Below are 19239 nucleotides of genomic sequence, written 5' to 3' on the forward strand. Positions count from 1 at the left end.
ATTTTGTCAGAAGCACTAATGATAACCAAATATAAGCTGATCAAAGAAGGAGATGGAGGGTTTCGAGCTTATACAAGATATGCAATAAGCAATAAGTTGTGAAGAGACGTCCATACAAAACTTACTAAGGAAATAACCAGAATACTAATGCCACAAATGGCAAGAGACATAAGACTGCACTATCACTGGAAAGACACAGGTTGATGTAATGAAAGCTTATAATAAAAAATGAAGACAAATTCAGTTACATTTAGAGCATTATGTATAAAATGAAGTGATAATGGATACAGTTTTCCAGACCATTTTGGGGCCGGTTTTACCCTGCAAAACAGCCTGAAAATGGCCTGAAAAATCCCCTGAAGTCAGCCCAGAAAACGCCCCCCAAATGGCTTGTTTTGGGGGCATTTTGGGACACTTTCAGGTTGTTTTCAAGGCCATTTTTGGGCCGTATTTAGCCTGCAAAACAGCCTGAAAATGGCCTGAAAAATGGCCCAAAAAACAGCCTGCTTATTCGCCCATATTTCGGGACATTTTCCAGAGCTCCAGTGCTCAAGAAGACCAGCACACTGGAAACCAGAAGAGCAGCTGGTGATGGTGCAGGCGCCCACAGAGAGGGCCCTGCGTGCCACCGCTGGCATGCGTGCCATAGGTTTGCCATCACAGGCTTATATCCATTAGCAAGAGGAAGTGAATAAGGATATATTTGTAACTTCTTTGCTTTACAGATGACATGTGTTTCCTCTGTAATAAACTTCTATTACCCGACTTATGTAACTAATAAAGTGTGAATATGCATTGAATTATTGGACATGATCCTTTTCCAGCTCATGAGAGGGCCCACCTTTATTTAGATCCAAAATAAATGTGTTACTCAGAGAGATGTTAAATCTTTCACACTATAGAGTGTGAAAGCAGAAGGACAGCTATATAAATGGAAGAGAATGAAATAGGATCATAACGTTATTGTCCCTTTGAATGCCCACTAATCAGCGCACATTAACATGAAATTTCATTGGAAACAGTTCTCAAAGGGTCACCGCCTCCAATGTGCACTACATGAACATGACAAAATAAATACATTCAAAATTATGTATATAACCGCATATGTTAGATGACAAAGAGAAGTGTGTGTGTATGTTCTTAGCTCACTTCTGCCCTCCTCAGCCCCCAGGAGATCTCTGAAAGCCTCCATCAGTTGATGACTGCAGCTCTAATGAATCCCTTCCCTGAAAATATTTGCACAATTAATAACAGAAGGTTCCAGATCTTGGAATGGAGGTTAATAGTTGACTCCAATAAAAAAAAAGAGTATTGAGTTGTTCTTCTATTGAAATCATAAAAATTTATGCACAAAGGCTGGATACTCATGGGAAATTAGAGAGAGACAAGATTGTCTGCCAATTTACTGCAGGAAATAAGCGGGTTTTCTATGATGCAATCTTTTTGGTCTGCTTTAAATGCTAGGGGCAATATTTTAAAGAAGTAAATATGATTCTCTCAAAGGCAAACTGTGCTGCTGTCCATGGGCACATTAGTGACTGGTTTAATACTGAGAGAGCCTAGAAGAACACACGAAGAAGAGATGAACGGGTAAGGAACGATTCATGAAAAACTAAAAACTAGTTACAGAGAGGTCTATGTATTTTGCTTGGGTATGGCTAATCTAAAGAGAATAGAATAGAATGGAATGGAGTGGAGTGGAGTGGAGTGGAATGGAATGGAATGGAATGGAATGGAATGGAATAGAATAGAATAGAATAGAATAGAATAGAATAGAATAGAATAGAATAGAATTCTTTATTGGCCAAGTGTGATTGGACACACAAGGACTTTGCCTTTGGTGCATATGCTCTCAGTGTACATAAAAAGACAAGATACATTCATCAAGAATCAGAAGGTACAGCACTTAATGATAGTCATAGGGTACAAATAAGCAAGCAGGAAACAATCAATATCAATATCAATCGTAAAAATGCAAGCAACAGAGTTACAGTCTTGCAGTCATAAGTGGGAGGAGATGGGTGATAGGAACAACGAGAAGACTAATAGTAACGCAGCCTCAGTGAATGGTTTGACAGTGGTGAGGGAATTATTTGTTTAGCAAAGTGATGGCGTTGGGGGGAAAAGCTGTTCTTGTGCCTAGTTGTGCAGTGCTCTATAGCAGCATTTTGAGGGTAGGAGTTGAAACAATTTACGTCCAGGACTAGGAGTGACATGATATGCAATGTTATAATATTTGTGGAACTGTCACAAAGAAGAGGAGGGTGGAGGGTTTCAAGCTATTTTCCAAAGCACCTGAAGACAGGACGTGAAGAAATAAATAGAACTCCATCAAGGAGAGATCCAACCTAAAAGTAAGGAGACATTCCCCGACAGTTAATCAATAGAACAGCTTGCCTCCAGAAATTGTGGGTGCTCCATCAATGGAGATGAATTGTACTCACTATTAGAAAGTTTCTCGTACACTCCAATTAACCAGTAGAATAGCTTGCCTTCAGACATTGTGGGTGCTTTATTACTGGAGGTTTTAAGAATAGACGGGACAGTCACTTGTCTAAAATGGCATAGGGTCTCCTGCTTGAGCAGGGGGCTCAACTAGAATATCTCCAAGGTCCCTCCAGCTGTATTCTGATTCTGATTTTGATTTTTTTCCTTGATTAGTTTCCATCAATTGTTTCTTGTCCCGCCCTCTGGTGCTTTGGAAAATAAGATGTATTTGTACTTATTGTATTTATTAGTTTCTCAAACATGTACAAGATAGTAGGTATCAATATAAACATGGACATGAAAGAAATGAATGCAAATAAATGGGGACAGTAGGACAGGGATGGTAGGCAAACTGGTGCGTTTATTTACACCCCCTTTACGAACCTCTTAGGAATGGGGTGAGGTCCACGGTAGACAGTTTAAGGTTGAAGCTGTGAGGGTTTGAGGATGTAACAACGGAGTCGGGTAGAGTATTCCAGGCATTGATCACTCTGTTGCTGAAGTATTTTCTGCAATTGAGTTTGGAACAATTGACTTTGAGTTTGTTTGCCCATGTGTTATTGAGGTTGAAGCTGAAGGAGTCGTCAACATGTAAGACATTGTAACAGACAATTTTGTTTATTGTGTTTAGATCATTCTTCATCCGGTGCAGTTCCAGATTGTCCAAGCCCAAAATTTTGATCCTGGTGGCAGAGGGAATTCTATTGTGAGTGGAGGAGTGGAGTACTCTTCTCGTGAAGTACCTCTGGACCTGCTCAATTGCATTAATGATCCCATCCTCTTTGTGGCAAGATCTCATATATCTCATCTCTGGCTATAAAAGACTTTTTCATAGCACACCTTTATTAACAAAGCTATATCATAAGAAAGAAGGGACAGAAATATAGCAAAAGGTTGACTCGATTCTAATTCTGATTGCTTTGGTAGCTAAAGGGGAGGATGGATTTGACCAACTGTACAAGACCTGACTATTTCCTCCTGGTTGGATTGTCTACATTTGGGACCATGGAAAGCATGATGTACCCCAGTGTCTTTCTCCTCTACCTCCTGAATCTGACGGGCAACGGGCTCATCATTACGATGGTAATTGCGGACCGCCATCTCCAAAAGCCCATGTATTTCTTTCTTAGCAACCTTTCTTTTATAGACATCGGACACACCACATCCTTCATACCCAAGCTGTTGGTCAATTACCTCTCGGCTAGCAATTCCATCTGTTTTTATTGCTGCGTGATTCAGTTGTGCTTCTATTTTCTTTTCGGCGTCACCGAATTTTTCATCATCACACTGATATCCTTGGACAGATACGTGGCCATTTGCCATCCTTTGAGATATGCCACCATCATGACTTTGGAGGTCTGCCTCAAACTGGCAATAGGAGCCTGGTTTGGAGGTTTTACCTCCATCATTTGTCAAGTAGTCCTGGTTGCCAACCTACCCTACTGCACCTCCAATGTTATCAATCATTTCTTTTGTGATGCTGGACCCGTGTTAAAGATTGCTGGGGGAGACACACGTATCATTGAAACCCTTGGTTTCCTAGTTTCCATGGTGGTGATCATGTCCTCCTTGCTTTTCACCCTCGTTTCTTATCTCTTCATCATCGTCACCATTCTTCGAATGCCTTCAACCTCCAAACAGCAGAGGGCTTTTACTACCTGTGCTTCCCACCTGATTGTAGTTTTCATTTTGTACGCCTCCGTCTTTTTCGTCTACCTACGGCCAACAGTCAAGAACTCTTCCTTTAGGGTGATGAAGGTGGTCTCCATTGTCTACACCATGATCACCCCGGTGCTCAACCCTTTCATCTACACCATTAGAAACAACGAAGTGAAAGAGGCTGTTCAGAAAATGATAGCAAGAAAGCTTCCTGCCCTCTCCTGTGTTAAAAGGAACAGGAATTGATCCAATTTTCAAGGAAATTTCCTCAAGACAAACCAAAATCTAAACTCTAAGTTCTAACCTTATGTATCTTTTGAACGACTTCTCTATTTCTTTGCTTTTCTTCCAGTTGGGGGAAATGTCAGAAACAGGAATCAATATTGTTGAAATATTTCATCATGCCTGTCATAATAAAGGAAGTAATGAGTGATATCCAGGTGGAAGGCAACAAGTTGTTTTCTCCTTGATGGAAGCTTTGTTCAGGAGCATCCTTAAACACTGTAGAAGATAAAGTTAGCTACTTTCAATCATTTATTTTTTATTCAATTAGTTAGTTAGTTTGTCAAACATGTAAGAGATATCAGGTATAAGTATAAACATGGACCATGAACACAGGAAATGGGTATGGATAAATGGGGACAACAGGAGAGGGACGATAGACACACTGGTGTGCTTATGCAGACACCCCTAAAGAGCTCTTAGGAAAGGGGTGAGGTCTACACTAGACAGTTTAAGATTAAAGTTATGATGGTTTGAGGATGTAACAAGGCAGTTGAGTAGAGCATTCCAGGCATTGACCACTCTGTTGCTGAAGTTGTCTTTTCTTCAATTGAATTTCTTTTTGTTTGTATCTATTGTTTGCCCACGTATTATTGCGGTTGAAGCTGAAGTAGTCGTTGACAGGTAGGACATTGTAGCAGACAATTTTGTGTACTATACTTTTGAATATGCTTCATTCACAATGAAAAATATCAGCTTTTCTTACAAATCTGTAACAGCAGCAATATTAATCTACTCTGTGAGTTCCTTTGTTTTGCTATTTGATCTTGGGAATCCATTTGCAAGCTTTGGACTTCCTCGTGTAGTTTATTGAAGAAGGATCATTTGAGCAGAACACATAAAATGGTCATTGGAAAAATGCAAGAGATGAGTTTTGGTGCCTACAGTGGTTCCGTATATTTTTCAAGTGACAATCTTGGACCAAAGAATCATGACCTGACTGGAAAAGTGACTCTCTAAAGCATCTGATCTTCTCCATCTTTCATTGTAGGAAACATGGAGCTTCATTTTGATTTTGAAGTTGAAAGGGAAGCAATAGCAATAGCACCTAAACTTATAGACCACTTTCCAGTGCTTTACAGCTCTTTCTAAGCAGTTTACAGAGTAAGCATATTTCCCCCAACAATTTGGGTCCTCATTTAACCCACCTTGGAAGGATGGAAGCCTGAGTCAACCTTGAGACTGGAGAGATTCGAACTGCCAATTTGCAGGCAGCTGGCAGTCAGCAGAAGTAGCCTGCAGTACTGCACTCTGACCACTGTGCTACCAGTTGCAGGGACTGGGTATGTCTAGTTGAAGGAAAAGAAGGACTAGGGGAGACATGATAGCAGTATTCCAATCTCTCAGGGGCTACCACAAAGAAGAGGGAGTCAAACTATTCTCCAAAGCTGAGGGCTGGACAAGAAGCAATGGGTGGAAACTGATCAAGGAGAGAAGCAACTTAGAACTAAGGAGAAATTTCCTGACAGTTAGAACAATTAATCAGTGGACCAACTTACTTCCAGAAGTTGTGAATTCTCCAACACCGAATGTCTTTAAGAAGATGTTGGATAGCCATTTGTCTGAAGTGGTATAGGGTTTCCTGCCTAGGCAGGGGGTTGGACTAGAAGGCCTCCAAGGTCCCTTCCAACTCTGTTATTCTATTCTATGATGTTCCTGAATTATCCCAAATCTCATAGCATAGGATTTTGTTGAGAAGTTAGTAAAAAACTATCCTGTTCACAATCCATTTCCAATAATAATGTGGAGGTATTCTTTGACAACCTTACTTTAGCAAAGGTGGAGAAAGCAGTGGGCAGCAGGGTAGGTTACAAGCAGTTTTTTGCTCTTTTCTTATGCAATTATGTAGTAATTCTATGCTTAAAGGATTGTGGGAGAGCTACTGTGCTGTAATACTATAAGCATAAAATAAGCAATATTCAGTAGTGAATGAACCCTGATCACGCATTTTGAATTACATCTTTTGAATACAATTCTGTCTTGATTAGGTAATTATGGATGAAGATTGGCATGTGAGTTAGTCCATACCAGTTAGGTTATTGAGTTTATTATAACGCATAGACTCTGTATCATGATATGTTCAATAAAATCTACTGTCTAAGATGCTTCCTTAGATGGGAATTCTTCGATATGCTGTTGACTAAAACGATGTGGTACATTGGTTGACATGGTGGACTAGGAATAGAAACACACATGTTCGTGGCCCCCTTTGTCATAGAAGGTCATAGGTGACCTGGCAATAAACAGTTCTTATAGGAAAGTAGTAATAACCGTGAAAAGAATCTTGGAGACCTAGTGGACAACCATTTAAATGTGAGCCAGCAGTGTGCAGCAGCTGCCAAAAAAGCCAACACAGTCCTAGGCTGCATCAACAGAGGGATAGAATCAAGATCACGTGAAGTGTTGATGCCACTTTATAAGGCCTTGGTAAGGCCACACTTGGAATACTGCATTCAGTTCTGGTCGCCACAATGTAAAAAAGATGTGGAGACTCTAGAAAGAGTGCAGAGAAGAGCAACAAAGATGATTAGGGGACTGGAGACTAAAACATATGAAGAACGGTTGCAGGAACTGGGTATGTCTAGCTTAAGAGAAAGAAGGACTAGGGGAGACATGATAGCAGTGTTCCAATATCTCAGGGGTTGCCACAAAGAAGAGGGAGTCAAACTATTTTCCAAGGCACCTGAGGGTAGAACAAGAAGCAATGGGTGGAAACTAATCAAGGAGAGAAGCAACTTAGAACTGAGGAGAAATTTCCTGACAGTTAGAACAATTAATCAGTGGAACAGCTTGCCTCCAGAAGTTGTGAATGCCCCAACACTGGAAGTCTTTAAGAAGATATTGGATAGCCATTTGTCTGAAACGGTACAGGGTTTCCTGCCTAGGCAGGGGGTTGGACTAGAAGGCCTCCAAGGTCCCTTCCAACTCTACTATTGTATTGTATTGTATTGAAAATATTGGAGGGATATCAAGGTGAGAAGTGTTGTAGCCCACCAGAGTAGCTGGCAGCAGATTCGGACAGTGAGGAGGTTAGGGAGGAACATAAGTCAGTCCTGGAGTCCGGGGAAGGCTCTGACGAGTGTTATGCGTCAGAGGCAGACATGGGGCCAGGGCCGTCTGACAGTTATCAACTGGCCTTTGGAGTCGGAGATCAGTGGGGCAGAAGAACAGCTGGAGCCTGTTCCCAGTGTGTGTATGTGCAGAGCTGCAAGGAGAAGGGAACAGCTAAAGAACAAGGGTCAACTTGGGAGTAAGGCCACAGGTGAATGGTGAATGGCCCCTCCCAGAGGGAAGAAAATAGGAGCGAAAGGGGAGTGGAGTTTGCAGGAGACAATTAGTCCATTCCTGCATTCTTGCCAAGTATTGCGGCATCTGAAAGATATTGGCCTGGCCACTCTCCAAGCCTGATTAAGGTCAGTGATGGTGAACTATCTTAAAAAACTGGGGGCTGGGACTTTGCTGGAGAGGAAGCATTCGCTGTAAATTAAATAAAAGAGGTTTATCAGGACGAGGACTCAGCTTCGTGCTGCTGGGGAAGTCTAGGTCAGAGCAAAAAGAAGAAAGTAATTCTTAACGTTCTTGTCCTTCTATTCCCCGAGGAGTAAGTATCATTTACATACCTAACAGTGTATCTGCAGGATTCTCTCAATGTTACAAAGGCACACAATTTCTGTTAGAAGAATAAATGGGAATCAGAGAATCAGATGGAGTGGAGAAATCCGAAATCGGAAAACGGAAGGAGTGGCGTACAGAAAGAAGTTTTCTAGATGAGGCTCGGATGGTGAACTTTGAGCCCCAAAAACGCAAGGTGCTTTTTTTTTCCTCAGGAGGCAACTGGACTTTCTTGTTTTTCTTTGAAGATATTTCACTTCTCATCCCAGGAGCTTCTTCAGCTCTTGTTAGACGAGAAGCAAAATGTCTTCAAAAAAACCCAAGAAAGTCCAGTTGCCTCTTTTTAAAACAAAACAAAAAAAAGCTGGGAATCTCCATAACTTGACCCCTAAAAAGGATTCTTCTATGTGTAACACTGTCAAGTCTATGTAAGTTACCATTTTTGTATCCCCCCCCCCTTTTGCGCCTGGAAGGCCTCCTGCACCAACCTAGAAGCCAAAACAGGGCATGAGGTGGTGCAGTGGTGGGTTTCAAATTTTTTTAGAACCTCTTCTGTAAGTGTGGCCGGGTTTGTGGAAGTGGCTTGCCGGCCATGTGACCAAGTGGGAGTGGCTTGCCAGCCATGTGACCGAGTGGGAGTGGCTTGACAGCCATGTGACCGAGTGGGAGTTGCTTGGCAGTCATGTGACTGGGTGGGCATAGCCAACTTGTAAAATGTGGTAAAACTCACAACAACGCTCTTGCTTAGCAACCAAAATGTGAAGCACGCAAGTCTTAAAGCTGTCAACTTACAAGACCCTTGCACCCCTAACCCTTTAGGAAAAAACCCCCAGGGGTGTTCAAACTTGACAGCTTTAAGACTTGCGTGGCCTCAGGGGGTTTTTGGCCAAACTTCTGATCCGTTTTTTAGGGGGTTCTAGGGTGGGGGGAGGGGTAAGCCAGGCTGAGGGAGGGACCAGTGCCAAGCCGGCGGGTGGAGTTAGTAAGGAAGTGAGCGGAGCCATTAAGGGGGGGGAGTAGCGATACTCCAGAAGAGGGTCTTTTCATTCCAATGGTCGTGGGGAGGGGCAGGTGCGAGGGTAGACAGTGATCTCATCACCGGTTGGGAGACCGCGGTCGTTGGGTACGGCCGGTCATATGTCCCAACCCCCGCAATCTAGGTGGTCAGGACCTACAGAGCCAGGGCCTGAGGCTGATGCTATGCAATGCCAGGTCCATTGTCAACAAAGCCCCCCTCATTAACGACTTGGTGTCGGAGGGGGAGTCGGACCTGGCAGGAATTACGGAGATCTGGCTGGGCCACGAGGGAGGTCTCCCTCTCGTGGAAATGTACCCGCCAAGTTACCGCGCATTTCATCAGTTACGGGCACTAGGCAGGGGTGGTGGGGTAGCGGTCATTGTGAGGGAAGGTCTTGAGCCGAGACAGACCACTGTGCCACAGATAGCCGGTTGTGTCCCTGTGCGTGAAGTGGGGCCCAGGGAAGCAGTTGGGCTTGCTGATTGTATACCTGGCTCCTCGCTATGCATCAGCAGCCCTGCCCGAGCTCCTTGGGGTGATCGCCGAGATGGCAGTTGAAACCCCCAGACTGTTGGTCATGGGTGACTTTAACTTGCCATCGGTAGGGGAGACATCCGAAGTAGCTTGGGAGTTCATGGCTTCCATGACAGCCATGGACCTGACCCAAATAATTCAGGGCCCCACACATGAGGGGGGACACACACTGGATCTTATTTTTGTCTCTGGCCAATGGAGGAGTGATATGGGACTAGGGGATTTAGCTATCACCCCCCTGTCATGGTCAGATCACTCACTTCTCCAGCTTGACTTTCCAGCCGCTACTCCCCACCGCGGGGAGGCGGAACCGGATTGTCCAAGATAGTTCCGCCCCAGGCGCCTGATGGAACCTGACAGGTTCCAGACGGAGCTCGGACCATTTCCTGTAGCCCTGACCCACACCCGATTGGAGGACCTAGTGGCTGCATGGAACAGTGCGGCCGCTGGGGCCTTGGACCGGGTGGTGCCTTTGCGGCCTCTCTTGTGGCAGCGAACCACCCAGGCCCCTTGGTTCACCAAAGAGCTGAGGGTGATGAAGTGCCACAAGAGACACCTAGAGAGCAGATGGAAATCATCACGCTCTGAATCTGACCGAACTCAGGTGAGAGCCGATTTACGGACTTACCTTGTGGCGATAAGAGTGGCCAAGCATCAGTATTGTGCCACTCTTATTGCGTCCGCAGATAACCGCCCTGCCGCCCTGTTTGGGGTGACCCGCTCCCTCCTCCAACAGAGGCCGCGGGAAGCCCCTCTGCAGGGCAGAGCAGAGGAATTTGGGGAGTATCTGCAGGACAAAATCGCTCAGATTCGAAGGGAGTTGGTCCCTGCTAGTGGTCTGGAAGGGACGTCGGATGCGGGTCATGAGGTTCCATTCTGGGAGTTTGACTCTGTTACTTCCGATGATATGGACAGGCTGCCTAGGAGACTGCGAGCCACCACATGTTTATTGGACCCGTGTCCCTCTTGGCTTGTACTGGCATCCTGGGAGGTCACAAGAGGCTGGCTCCAGGAGTTAGTCAACGCTTCTTTGAGTGAAGGGTTCTTGCCGGCCGCCCTGAAAGAGGCGGTAGTGAGGCCCCTCCTCAAGAAGCCTTCCCTGGACCCAGCTTTATTAGCCAACTACCGTCCCATCTCCAACCTTTGCTTTCTGGCGAAGGTTGCAGAGAGTGTGGTGGCACAACAGTTTCCACGTTACTTGGAGGAAACTGATTATCTGGACCCGCGCCACTTCGGTTTCCGGCCCGGCCACAGCACGGAGATGGCATTGGTCACGTTGGTGGATGATCTCTGGAGGGCCAGAGATGGGGGATGCTCCTCCATCCTGGTCCTATTAGACCTCTCGGCGGCTTTTGATACCATCAACCATGGTATACTATTGCATCGATTGGAGGGGTTGGGGGTGAGCAGCACCATTTTGCGGTGGTTCTCCTCCTACCTCTCTGTCCGAGCATAATTTGTATTGGCAGGGGGGCAGAGGTCGACCTCAAGGCCGCTCACTTGTGGGGTGCCACAAGGGTCGGTCCTCTCGCCTCTCCTGTTCAATGCATATATGAAGCCGCTGGGCGAGATCATTCGTGGGTTCGGGGTAGATTACCATCTGTACGTGGATGATACCCAGCTGTACATCTCTACCCCAAACCACCCCAACGATGCTATCGACATGATGTCCCGGTGTCTGGAAGCCGTACGGATCTGGATGGGAAGTAACAGACTCAAGCTCAACCCGTCCAAGACTGAGTGGCTGTGGCTACCTGCGCCCCGGTTCAACCAGCTTATTCCACCACTGGCCATTGGGGGCGAACATCTGGCCCCCGTGGATCGGGTACGCAATTTGGGCGTCCTTCTGGATGCCCGGCTGTCCATGGACGACCATGTGACAGCCGTGGCCAGGGGGGCGTTCCACCAGGTTTGCCTGGTGCGCCAATTGGGTCCCCTATTGGACCGGAGCGCCCTTCGCACAGTCACTCATGCGCTTGTGACGTCCCGGCTAGACTACTGCAACGCTCTCTACATGGGGCTCCCCTTGAGATGCACCCGAAGGCTGCAGCTGGTTCAGAATGCGGCCGCACGGGTAATCTCGGGAGTCGTTAGCTACTCCCATGTAATACCTCTCCTGCGTGGGCTACACTGGCTGCCTGTGGCTTTTCGGGTGCGTTTCAAGGTGTTGACCATCATCTTCAAGGCGCTCCATGGCATAGGACCTAGTTATTTGCGGGATCGTATCCTGCCCCATACATCCCTTCTGCCGATTCGCTCACACAGAGAGGGACTCCTCTGGGTGCCGTCCACTAGGCTGTGCCAGTGGGCGACGCCTAGGGGAAGGGCCTTCTCTGTGATGAGCCCGACCCTCTGGAATGACCTTCCCCCTGACATTAGAATGACTATGGACCTCCACTCCTTCCGTCAGGAACTCAAAACCCACCTGTTTCAGCTAGCCGGCCTGGCCTAATTCTAGCTTTCCCACTTCAGTTTTATTTTTAAATTTTTATGATTGGTTTTATGGTCTAAGTTTTTAATTTTTAAAAATTCGTACAGGGGTTATTTAATCTAATTTTAGCTATGTATACTACTGTTTGTATGGTTTTTTTAAATTTATACCTGTACACTGCCCCGAGTCCCTTCGGGGAGAGGGGGCGGTCTAGAAATCTAATTAAATAAATAAATAAATAAATTGTGGACTTCAACTCCCAGAATTCCTCCTCCAGTCATGTTGGCTCAGGAATTTTGGCACTGAAGCATGCAAGACTTAAAGCTGTCAAGTTACAAGACCCTTGCACCCCTAACCCTTTAGGAAAAAAACTCCAGGGGTGTTCAAACTTGACAGCTTTAAGACTTGTGGACTTCAACTCCCAGAATTCCTCCTCCAGTCATGTTGGCTCAGGAACTCTGGCATTGAAGCATGCAAGACTTAAAGTTGTCAAGTTACAAGACCTTTGCACCCCTAACCCTTTAAGAAAAAAACCCCAGGGGTGTTCAAACTTGACAGCTTTAAGACTTGTGGACTTCAACTCCCAGAATTCCTCCTCTCACTCTTCATCTTGATGATGTGCGGAGGGGTGGCGGGGGAGGGAGCTTGAACCGGTTCTAAACGGTACTGTAGATTTGTGGAACCTCTTCTATAGAAGAGGTTAGAACTGGCAGAAATCCAACCTTTGGGGTGCTGTGCGAACCCCCCCTCCTTCCGGTGCCCTGTTTTTGGCCTGGAAAGCCTCCTGCACCAACCTGGAAGCCAAAATAGGGCACGATAGTGCTGCACAAGGCCAAAAAATGCAATGCAAGCAACTCTCTGCGCATGCACACCACCCCCATGCATGAGGGCCACCCCAGTGCATGTACATGCTTGTTCCCTATATGCGCCCTGAACTGTGCATACACGGCAGAGACCCGAAGACCAGCTGGCTGGTGAGAGAGGCATGCGTATGTTCAGTAGAACTTGGCTGGCATGATGGCTGGTGTGCCCGCAGAGAGGGCTCTATGTGCCACTTGTGGCACGTGTGCTATCGGTTCGCCATCACAATGCTAAGACCATCTCCGCCAACACTGACAGGGCAACCCACTAGAATATAAATGGACAACATACAGCACTCCTTACTAGCATTGATGATGCCACCTACGTAGTTTGGGTAATGAACCATCTGCAAGAATACAAGCAAGCTCAGAGAGCACCCAGGACCCTCTCATTAAGTGTCACATCAGAAAAGGTGTTGCCTTTTCCTTTTTTTTTTAGTTGCTGCGGAAGTGTGCATTGGGCTAACTCTAAACGAGTTGCAATTGATCCTTGTTTGATTGCTTCCAGAGGACCTCCAGAAGATATCAGCCTTGAGTTTATTCCAGGTATCGCCCCTGGATCCTCAAGAGAAATTAAAGACAGATATCCTTGGAGATTGTCTCCCAAGCTTCTGTCGAGAATCACCAAGTGAACTTTCTATGATGCAATCTGCTGTAAATGTCAAAGGAAATATTTCTCAAGAAAGCTACCACCTCCCTTTCAACACAAGATGCCTCGTTTTCTGTGCTTCTTCAAGACACAGCCTTGATGTATGAATAGAGCAATGAAAGAGAAAGGCATTTGAAGAAGACAAGTAAAGGAAGGAAGAACAAATCAAGGTAAAGGTGGAGAGATCTTTATGTTTTATAGAACAAACACCTGGAACAGAATTTCACTGCAGATGGAGCTATGACTTCCTAGCATAATAACATATAGCTATACCCATATCCACACACAGAAAAAAAAACATCTTGATATTTATATTTCTGTAGACCTTTTTTTACTTATATCTCACTTAGCCAAATTGTGCTATTGTAAATCAGGGTTTTTATGGCAGAGAGGAATACAGGAAAACTATCCATCAGGGGAAAGCATATAGTGGAGAATAACTTGGGCAGAAAGAGTGATTAAGTCTACTCTTTTGAGGTCTTGGCTTATTATTTCCACAGAAAACCATTTTTATACCAGGGAACGAGGAAAAGCCAGTTCATTTTTGGACAGTGGAGAGAAAGGAATTGACTTAATTTGTCTTTCAAACAAATCTACTGGTGGAGTCTTTGTATAACCATCAATGAATCTCATTCTCTATCAGGTGGCTTTATATTATTATTTTTTTCTGGATAATCTCAGATGATATTCTATGCACAACATAGTTTTCCATCTTTTCTTTACTCTCTGCCTATAATGTGGTTTCATTCATCACCTCTCCATTTAGAATAGAATAGAATAGAATAGAATAGAATAGAATAGAATTCTTTATTGGACACACAAGGAATTTGCCTTTGGTGCATATGCTCTCAGTGTACACAAGGAGAATGAAATACATTCATCAAGACTAAAAAGTGCTTTGGAAAATAAGTTGTATTTGTATTTATTGTATTTATTAGTTTGTCAAACATGTACAAGACAGCAGAAGGCAACTTAAATCAGGGATCCTTGATGCTTTCTGGGCTTGGTTATCTTCTTGTAGATGTTTCCTTATCCAAACTGGTGAACATCGTCAGTGCTAGCATCTGATGATGTTGACTACTTTGGATAATGAAACATCTATTAAAAACAAACAAACAACTAAGCTCATTTCAACCTGCGCTACAAATAGTCTCATTTATTGTCAAATTTCATCTTCTAGGCAAGGAGAATAAGTATTCCGGGGTCTTATCAAATGTCCCCCCATCACTTCCTCACAAGACACCTAGGCAAGACAGAAAAAATAGCCTTCTTTGTATCAGCTCCTACTTTCTGGAAGTAAGAGCAAGTCCCACAATATGGCAATCTTGCAAACAATTCGATTATATTTGTATTCATTAGATTGTCAAACATGTACAAGATAGCAGGTATAAATATAAACATGGACATGAACGAAAGAAATGAATACAAATAAATGGGGACAGTAGGACAGGGACAGTCAGCACGCTGGTGCGTTTATGCACACACCCTTTTGGGACCTCTTAGGAATGGGGTGAGGTCCATGATAGACAGTTGAAGGTTGAAGCTGCAAGGGTTTAAGGATGTAACAACAGAGTCAGCTAGAGTATTCCTGGCGTTGACCACTCTGTTGCTGAAGCTGTACTTTCTGCAATCGAGTTTGGAACAGTTGACTTTGAGTTCGAATCGATTGTTTGCCCATGCGTTATTGAGGTTGAAGCTGAAGGAGTCGCCAACAGGTAAGACATTGTAACAGACAGTTTTGTGTACTGGGCTTAGATCATACTTCAGCCGGTGCAGTTCCAGACTGCCCAAGCCCAAAGTTTCGAGCCTGGTGGCAGAGGGAATTCTATTGTGAGTAGAGGAGTGGAGTACTCTACTCGTGAAGTAACTCTAGGGTTGCTCAATTGCATTAATGACCCCATCCTCTTTGTGGCAAGATTTCACATCTCATATATCTCATCTTGCTTGGCAAGAAAGTAAGAAAACCACAGTAACTCTGGTTAGAGAAATTAGACTTTTTCATAGACTTTGTTTATAAACAAAGCTGTACTGTACCCTAAGGGACAGAAATAGAGGAAGAGGTTGACTTAGTTCAAATTCTGATTGCTTTGGTAGCTAAAGGGGAGGATGGATTTGACCAACTGCACGAGACCTGCCTACTTTCTCCTGGTTGGATTGTCTACATTTGGGACCATGGAAAGCATGATGTACACCAGTGTCTTTTTGATCTACCTCCTGAGTCTGATGGGCAACGGGCTCATCATTATGATGGTAATTGCGGACCGCCATCTCCAAAAGCCCATGTATTTCTTTCTTAGCAACCTTTCTTTTATAGACATTGGACACACCACATCCATCATACCCAAGCTGTTGGTCAATTACCTCTCTGCTAGCAATTCCATCTGCTTTTATTGCTGTGTGATTCAGTTGTGCTTCTATTTTCTTGTTGGCGTCACCGAATTTTTCATCATCACATTGATATCCTTGGACAGATACGTGGCCATTTGCCATCCTTTGAGATACGCCACCATCATGACTTCGGGGGTCTGCCTCAAACTGGCAATAGGAGCCTGGTTTGGAGGCTTTACCTCCATCATTTGTCAAGTGGTCCTAATTGCCAACCTACCCTACTGCGCCTCCAATGTTATCAATCATTTCTTTTGTGATGTTGGACCCGTGTTGAAGATTGCTGGAGGAGACACACGTATCATTGAAACCCTTGGTTTCCTAGTTTCTGTGGTGGTGATCATGTTCTCCTTGCTTTTCACCCTCGTTTCTTACCTTTTCATAATCATCACCATTCTTCGAATGCCTTCAACCTCCAGACAGCAGAGGGCTTTTACTACCTGTGCTTCCCACCTGATTGTAGTTTTCATTTTGTACAGCTCCGTCTTTTTCGTCTACCTACGGCCAACAGTCAAGAACTCATCCTTCAGGGTGATGAAGGTAGTCTCCATTGTCTACACCATGATCAACCCGGTGCTCAACCCTTTCATCTACACCATTAGAAACAACGAAGTGAAAGAGGCTGTTCAGAAAATGATAGTAAGAAAGCTTCCAGCCCTCTCCTGTGTTAAAAGGAACAGGAATTGATCCCATTTTGATGGAAATTTCCTGAAGACAAAACAAAATCTAAACTCTAAGTTCTAACCTTATGTCTCTTTTGAAGGACTCCTGTATTTCTTTGCTTTTCTTCCAGTTGGGGGAAATGTCAGAAACAGGAATCAATATTGTTGAAATATTTCACCATGCTTGTCATAATAAAAGAAGTAATGAGTGATATCCAGGTGGAAGGCAACAAGTTGTTTTCTCCTTGATGGAAGCTTTGTTCAGGAGCATCCATAAACACTGTAGAAAGTAAAGTTAGGTACTTTCAATCATTTATTTTTTATTTAATTAGTTAGCTAGTCAAACATGTATGAGATATATTTGAGAGAATGTCCTTCTATGTTAGATTTCAAAATGTCATAGAAGCAGATGGGGAAAATATAAGGGACATTATGACTAACATTTTGGCTGAATACATACAGAAAGAAAAACAACAGATGGAATGGGAGATAGATCTGGTTTACAGAGTGAATTCAGCTTATGCCAGAACACACAATGTACCCAGGGAGGTCCATATTAAATTTCTTAGAAAAAGCACAAGAGACGAAATTCTGGGTGTACAAAGGGGGCAGGCACTGACATATCACGACAGGGAAATAACCATCCTGAAGCAGATCCCCAAGAAAATTAGGGAAAAAAGGAAAAACTATTCGCAATTGGTGAATAAATTATACCAGAAGGGGGTGTGGTTTAGATGGTTGATGCCTGAAGGTATGTTGATATTCTGGGAGGAGACAAGAATTAGAATTAATACACCCATAGAGGCACAGGCCTTTATGGAAAAAAACAAAACAAACCTACCGTAGAAAAAACAGAAGACTCTACAACGGATATGCAGGACACGGGAGGGGCTGGAGCTCTGCCAACGGGGGGAGAAGGGGCAATATCAAGAAAGCTCAGATCACAAAAATGAATAAGAAAATCACATTGTTATAAACAGACCGAAAGTAGTAATGGAATTATATGTAGATCATATACTACAATGTATAAACTGATTGAAAATATTATTAGAATTAATATGCTGATTATATGTGATTATGTATTAATGTTTTATACTCAGATGTATTCTATGAGTTTGGAGGGAGGGGGTGCCTGCCACACTTTGCAACTGCCAAAATTTGTATACCTTTCCATTTACCTTTTCCCCTATAAATGTTAAAAAAACCAATAAAATTCTTTTTTTTAAAAAAAAAAACATGTATGAGATATCAGGCATAAGTATAAACATGAACATGAACACAGGAAATGGGTACGGATAAATGGGGACAATAGGAGAGGGACGATAGACACGCTGGTGTGCTTATGCACACACCCCTAAAGACCTCTTAGGAAAGGGGTGAGGTCCACACTAGGCATTTTAAGGTTAAAGTTATTATGGTTTGAGGATGTAACAAGGTAGTTGAGTAGAGCATTCCAGGCGTTGACCACTCTGTTTCTGAAGTCGTCTTTTCTTCAATTGAATTTGCAGTGGTTTACCTTTCGTTTGTATCTATTGTTTGCCCACGTATTATTGCGGTTGAAGCTGAAATAGTCATTGACAGGTAGGACACTGTAGCAGACAATTTTGTGTCCTATGCTTAGGTCAGACCATAGGCGGCATAGTTCCAGGTTGTCCAAGCCCAAAATTTCAAGCCTGGTGGCATAAGGGATTCTATTGTGATCAGAGGAGTGGAAGACACTTCTCGTGAAATACTTCTGGACTCGCTCGATTGTATTAATGTCCGATGTACAGTGTGGATTCCAGACAGATGAGCTGTATTCGAGAATTGGTCTGGCAAATGTTTTGTACGCCCTATTTTGCAGTACAATGTTACCAGAGAAGAAGCTTCACAACATTTTAGACCATTTCATCTCTATTAGAGATCTTTTGAGTATGGAGTCAAATTTTCCCCCACCCATTTTACTGTGAGCCAATAGAAGATGAAATGCCAAGATTTTAACATGCTGGATGAAAAGTCCAAAATTGTATCTTTGTCACTCTCTGGTCAATTAAAGAGTCCATACATTTCTTCCCTATGTCTAAGTGTTGCAACAGAAACAAAGAATATTTCTGTCCCATCAGATCCAGTGCAGATGCATGCACTGGTCAGCTTATTTTTCACTTTTCTGGAGGGCCAGAGGAGACCGTTTTCGCCCTTCCCAGGCTTCAGGAATGTCTCCGGAAGCTGGGAACGGCAAAAAATGGCAGCAACTGGCCAACCGGAAGTTCATTCCTGAACTTCCGGTTGGGCTGTTGGGCCTGTTTTTAGCCCCCCCCCCCGGCTTCAGGAAAGCCTCCAAAGCCTGGGGAGGGGTCACACACGAATGCATGGGGAGGGGGCATGTGTGCCTGCGCAGAGGGGGTGCACACATGTGCAGTTGGATGGGGAGTTTGAGTGGGTATGTGCACGTCCGTACAGCATGCAATTTTGGCCCGCCATAAGAAAAAGGGTTGCCATCACTGGTATAGTGATTTGTGCCCTAGTGGTGAAGGTGCTCACCTCAAACCTGAAGGTTGAGAATTCAATTTTAGTTAGCTGCAGATATTTCTCTCCTAGGGCACAGAGAAAAAAGTATCTACTGTGAACTTCGCATGGCATCAGGGAAGGCACCTGGCCAGTAAACGCTCAGCTCTATCCCG

General features: G+C 44.2%; 2 protein-coding genes across 2 annotated transcripts; both read left to right on the forward strand.

Annotated features, from left to right (window-relative positions):
• Positions 1–3501: 3501 nt before the first annotated feature.
• LOC309400308 (olfactory receptor 6X1-like) lies at positions 3502–4392 on the forward strand (the record flags this gene model as incomplete). The annotated part of the gene is made up of 1 exon (XM_081968724.1): positions 3502–4392. The coding sequence occupies one exon, from the start codon at positions 3502–3504 to the stop codon at positions 4390–4392; it is 891 nt and encodes a 296-aa protein (XP_081824850.1).
• An 11321-nt stretch (positions 4393–15713) lies between these two features.
• On the forward strand, positions 15714–16604 carry LOC309400309 (olfactory receptor 6X1-like; the record flags this gene model as incomplete). Its single annotated transcript, XM_081968725.1, has 1 exon — positions 15714–16604. One exon carries the CDS (start codon positions 15714–15716, stop codon positions 16602–16604), a length of 891 nt encoding a protein of 296 aa, XP_081824851.1.
• Between the last annotated feature and the right edge of the window lie 2635 nt (positions 16605–19239).

Source organism: Natrix helvetica, assembly GCF_964273705.1.
Source record: "Natrix helvetica genome assembly, chromosome: W".
In the NCBI taxonomy this organism is placed as follows: domain Eukaryota; kingdom Metazoa; phylum Chordata; class Lepidosauria; order Squamata; family Natricidae; genus Natrix; species Natrix helvetica.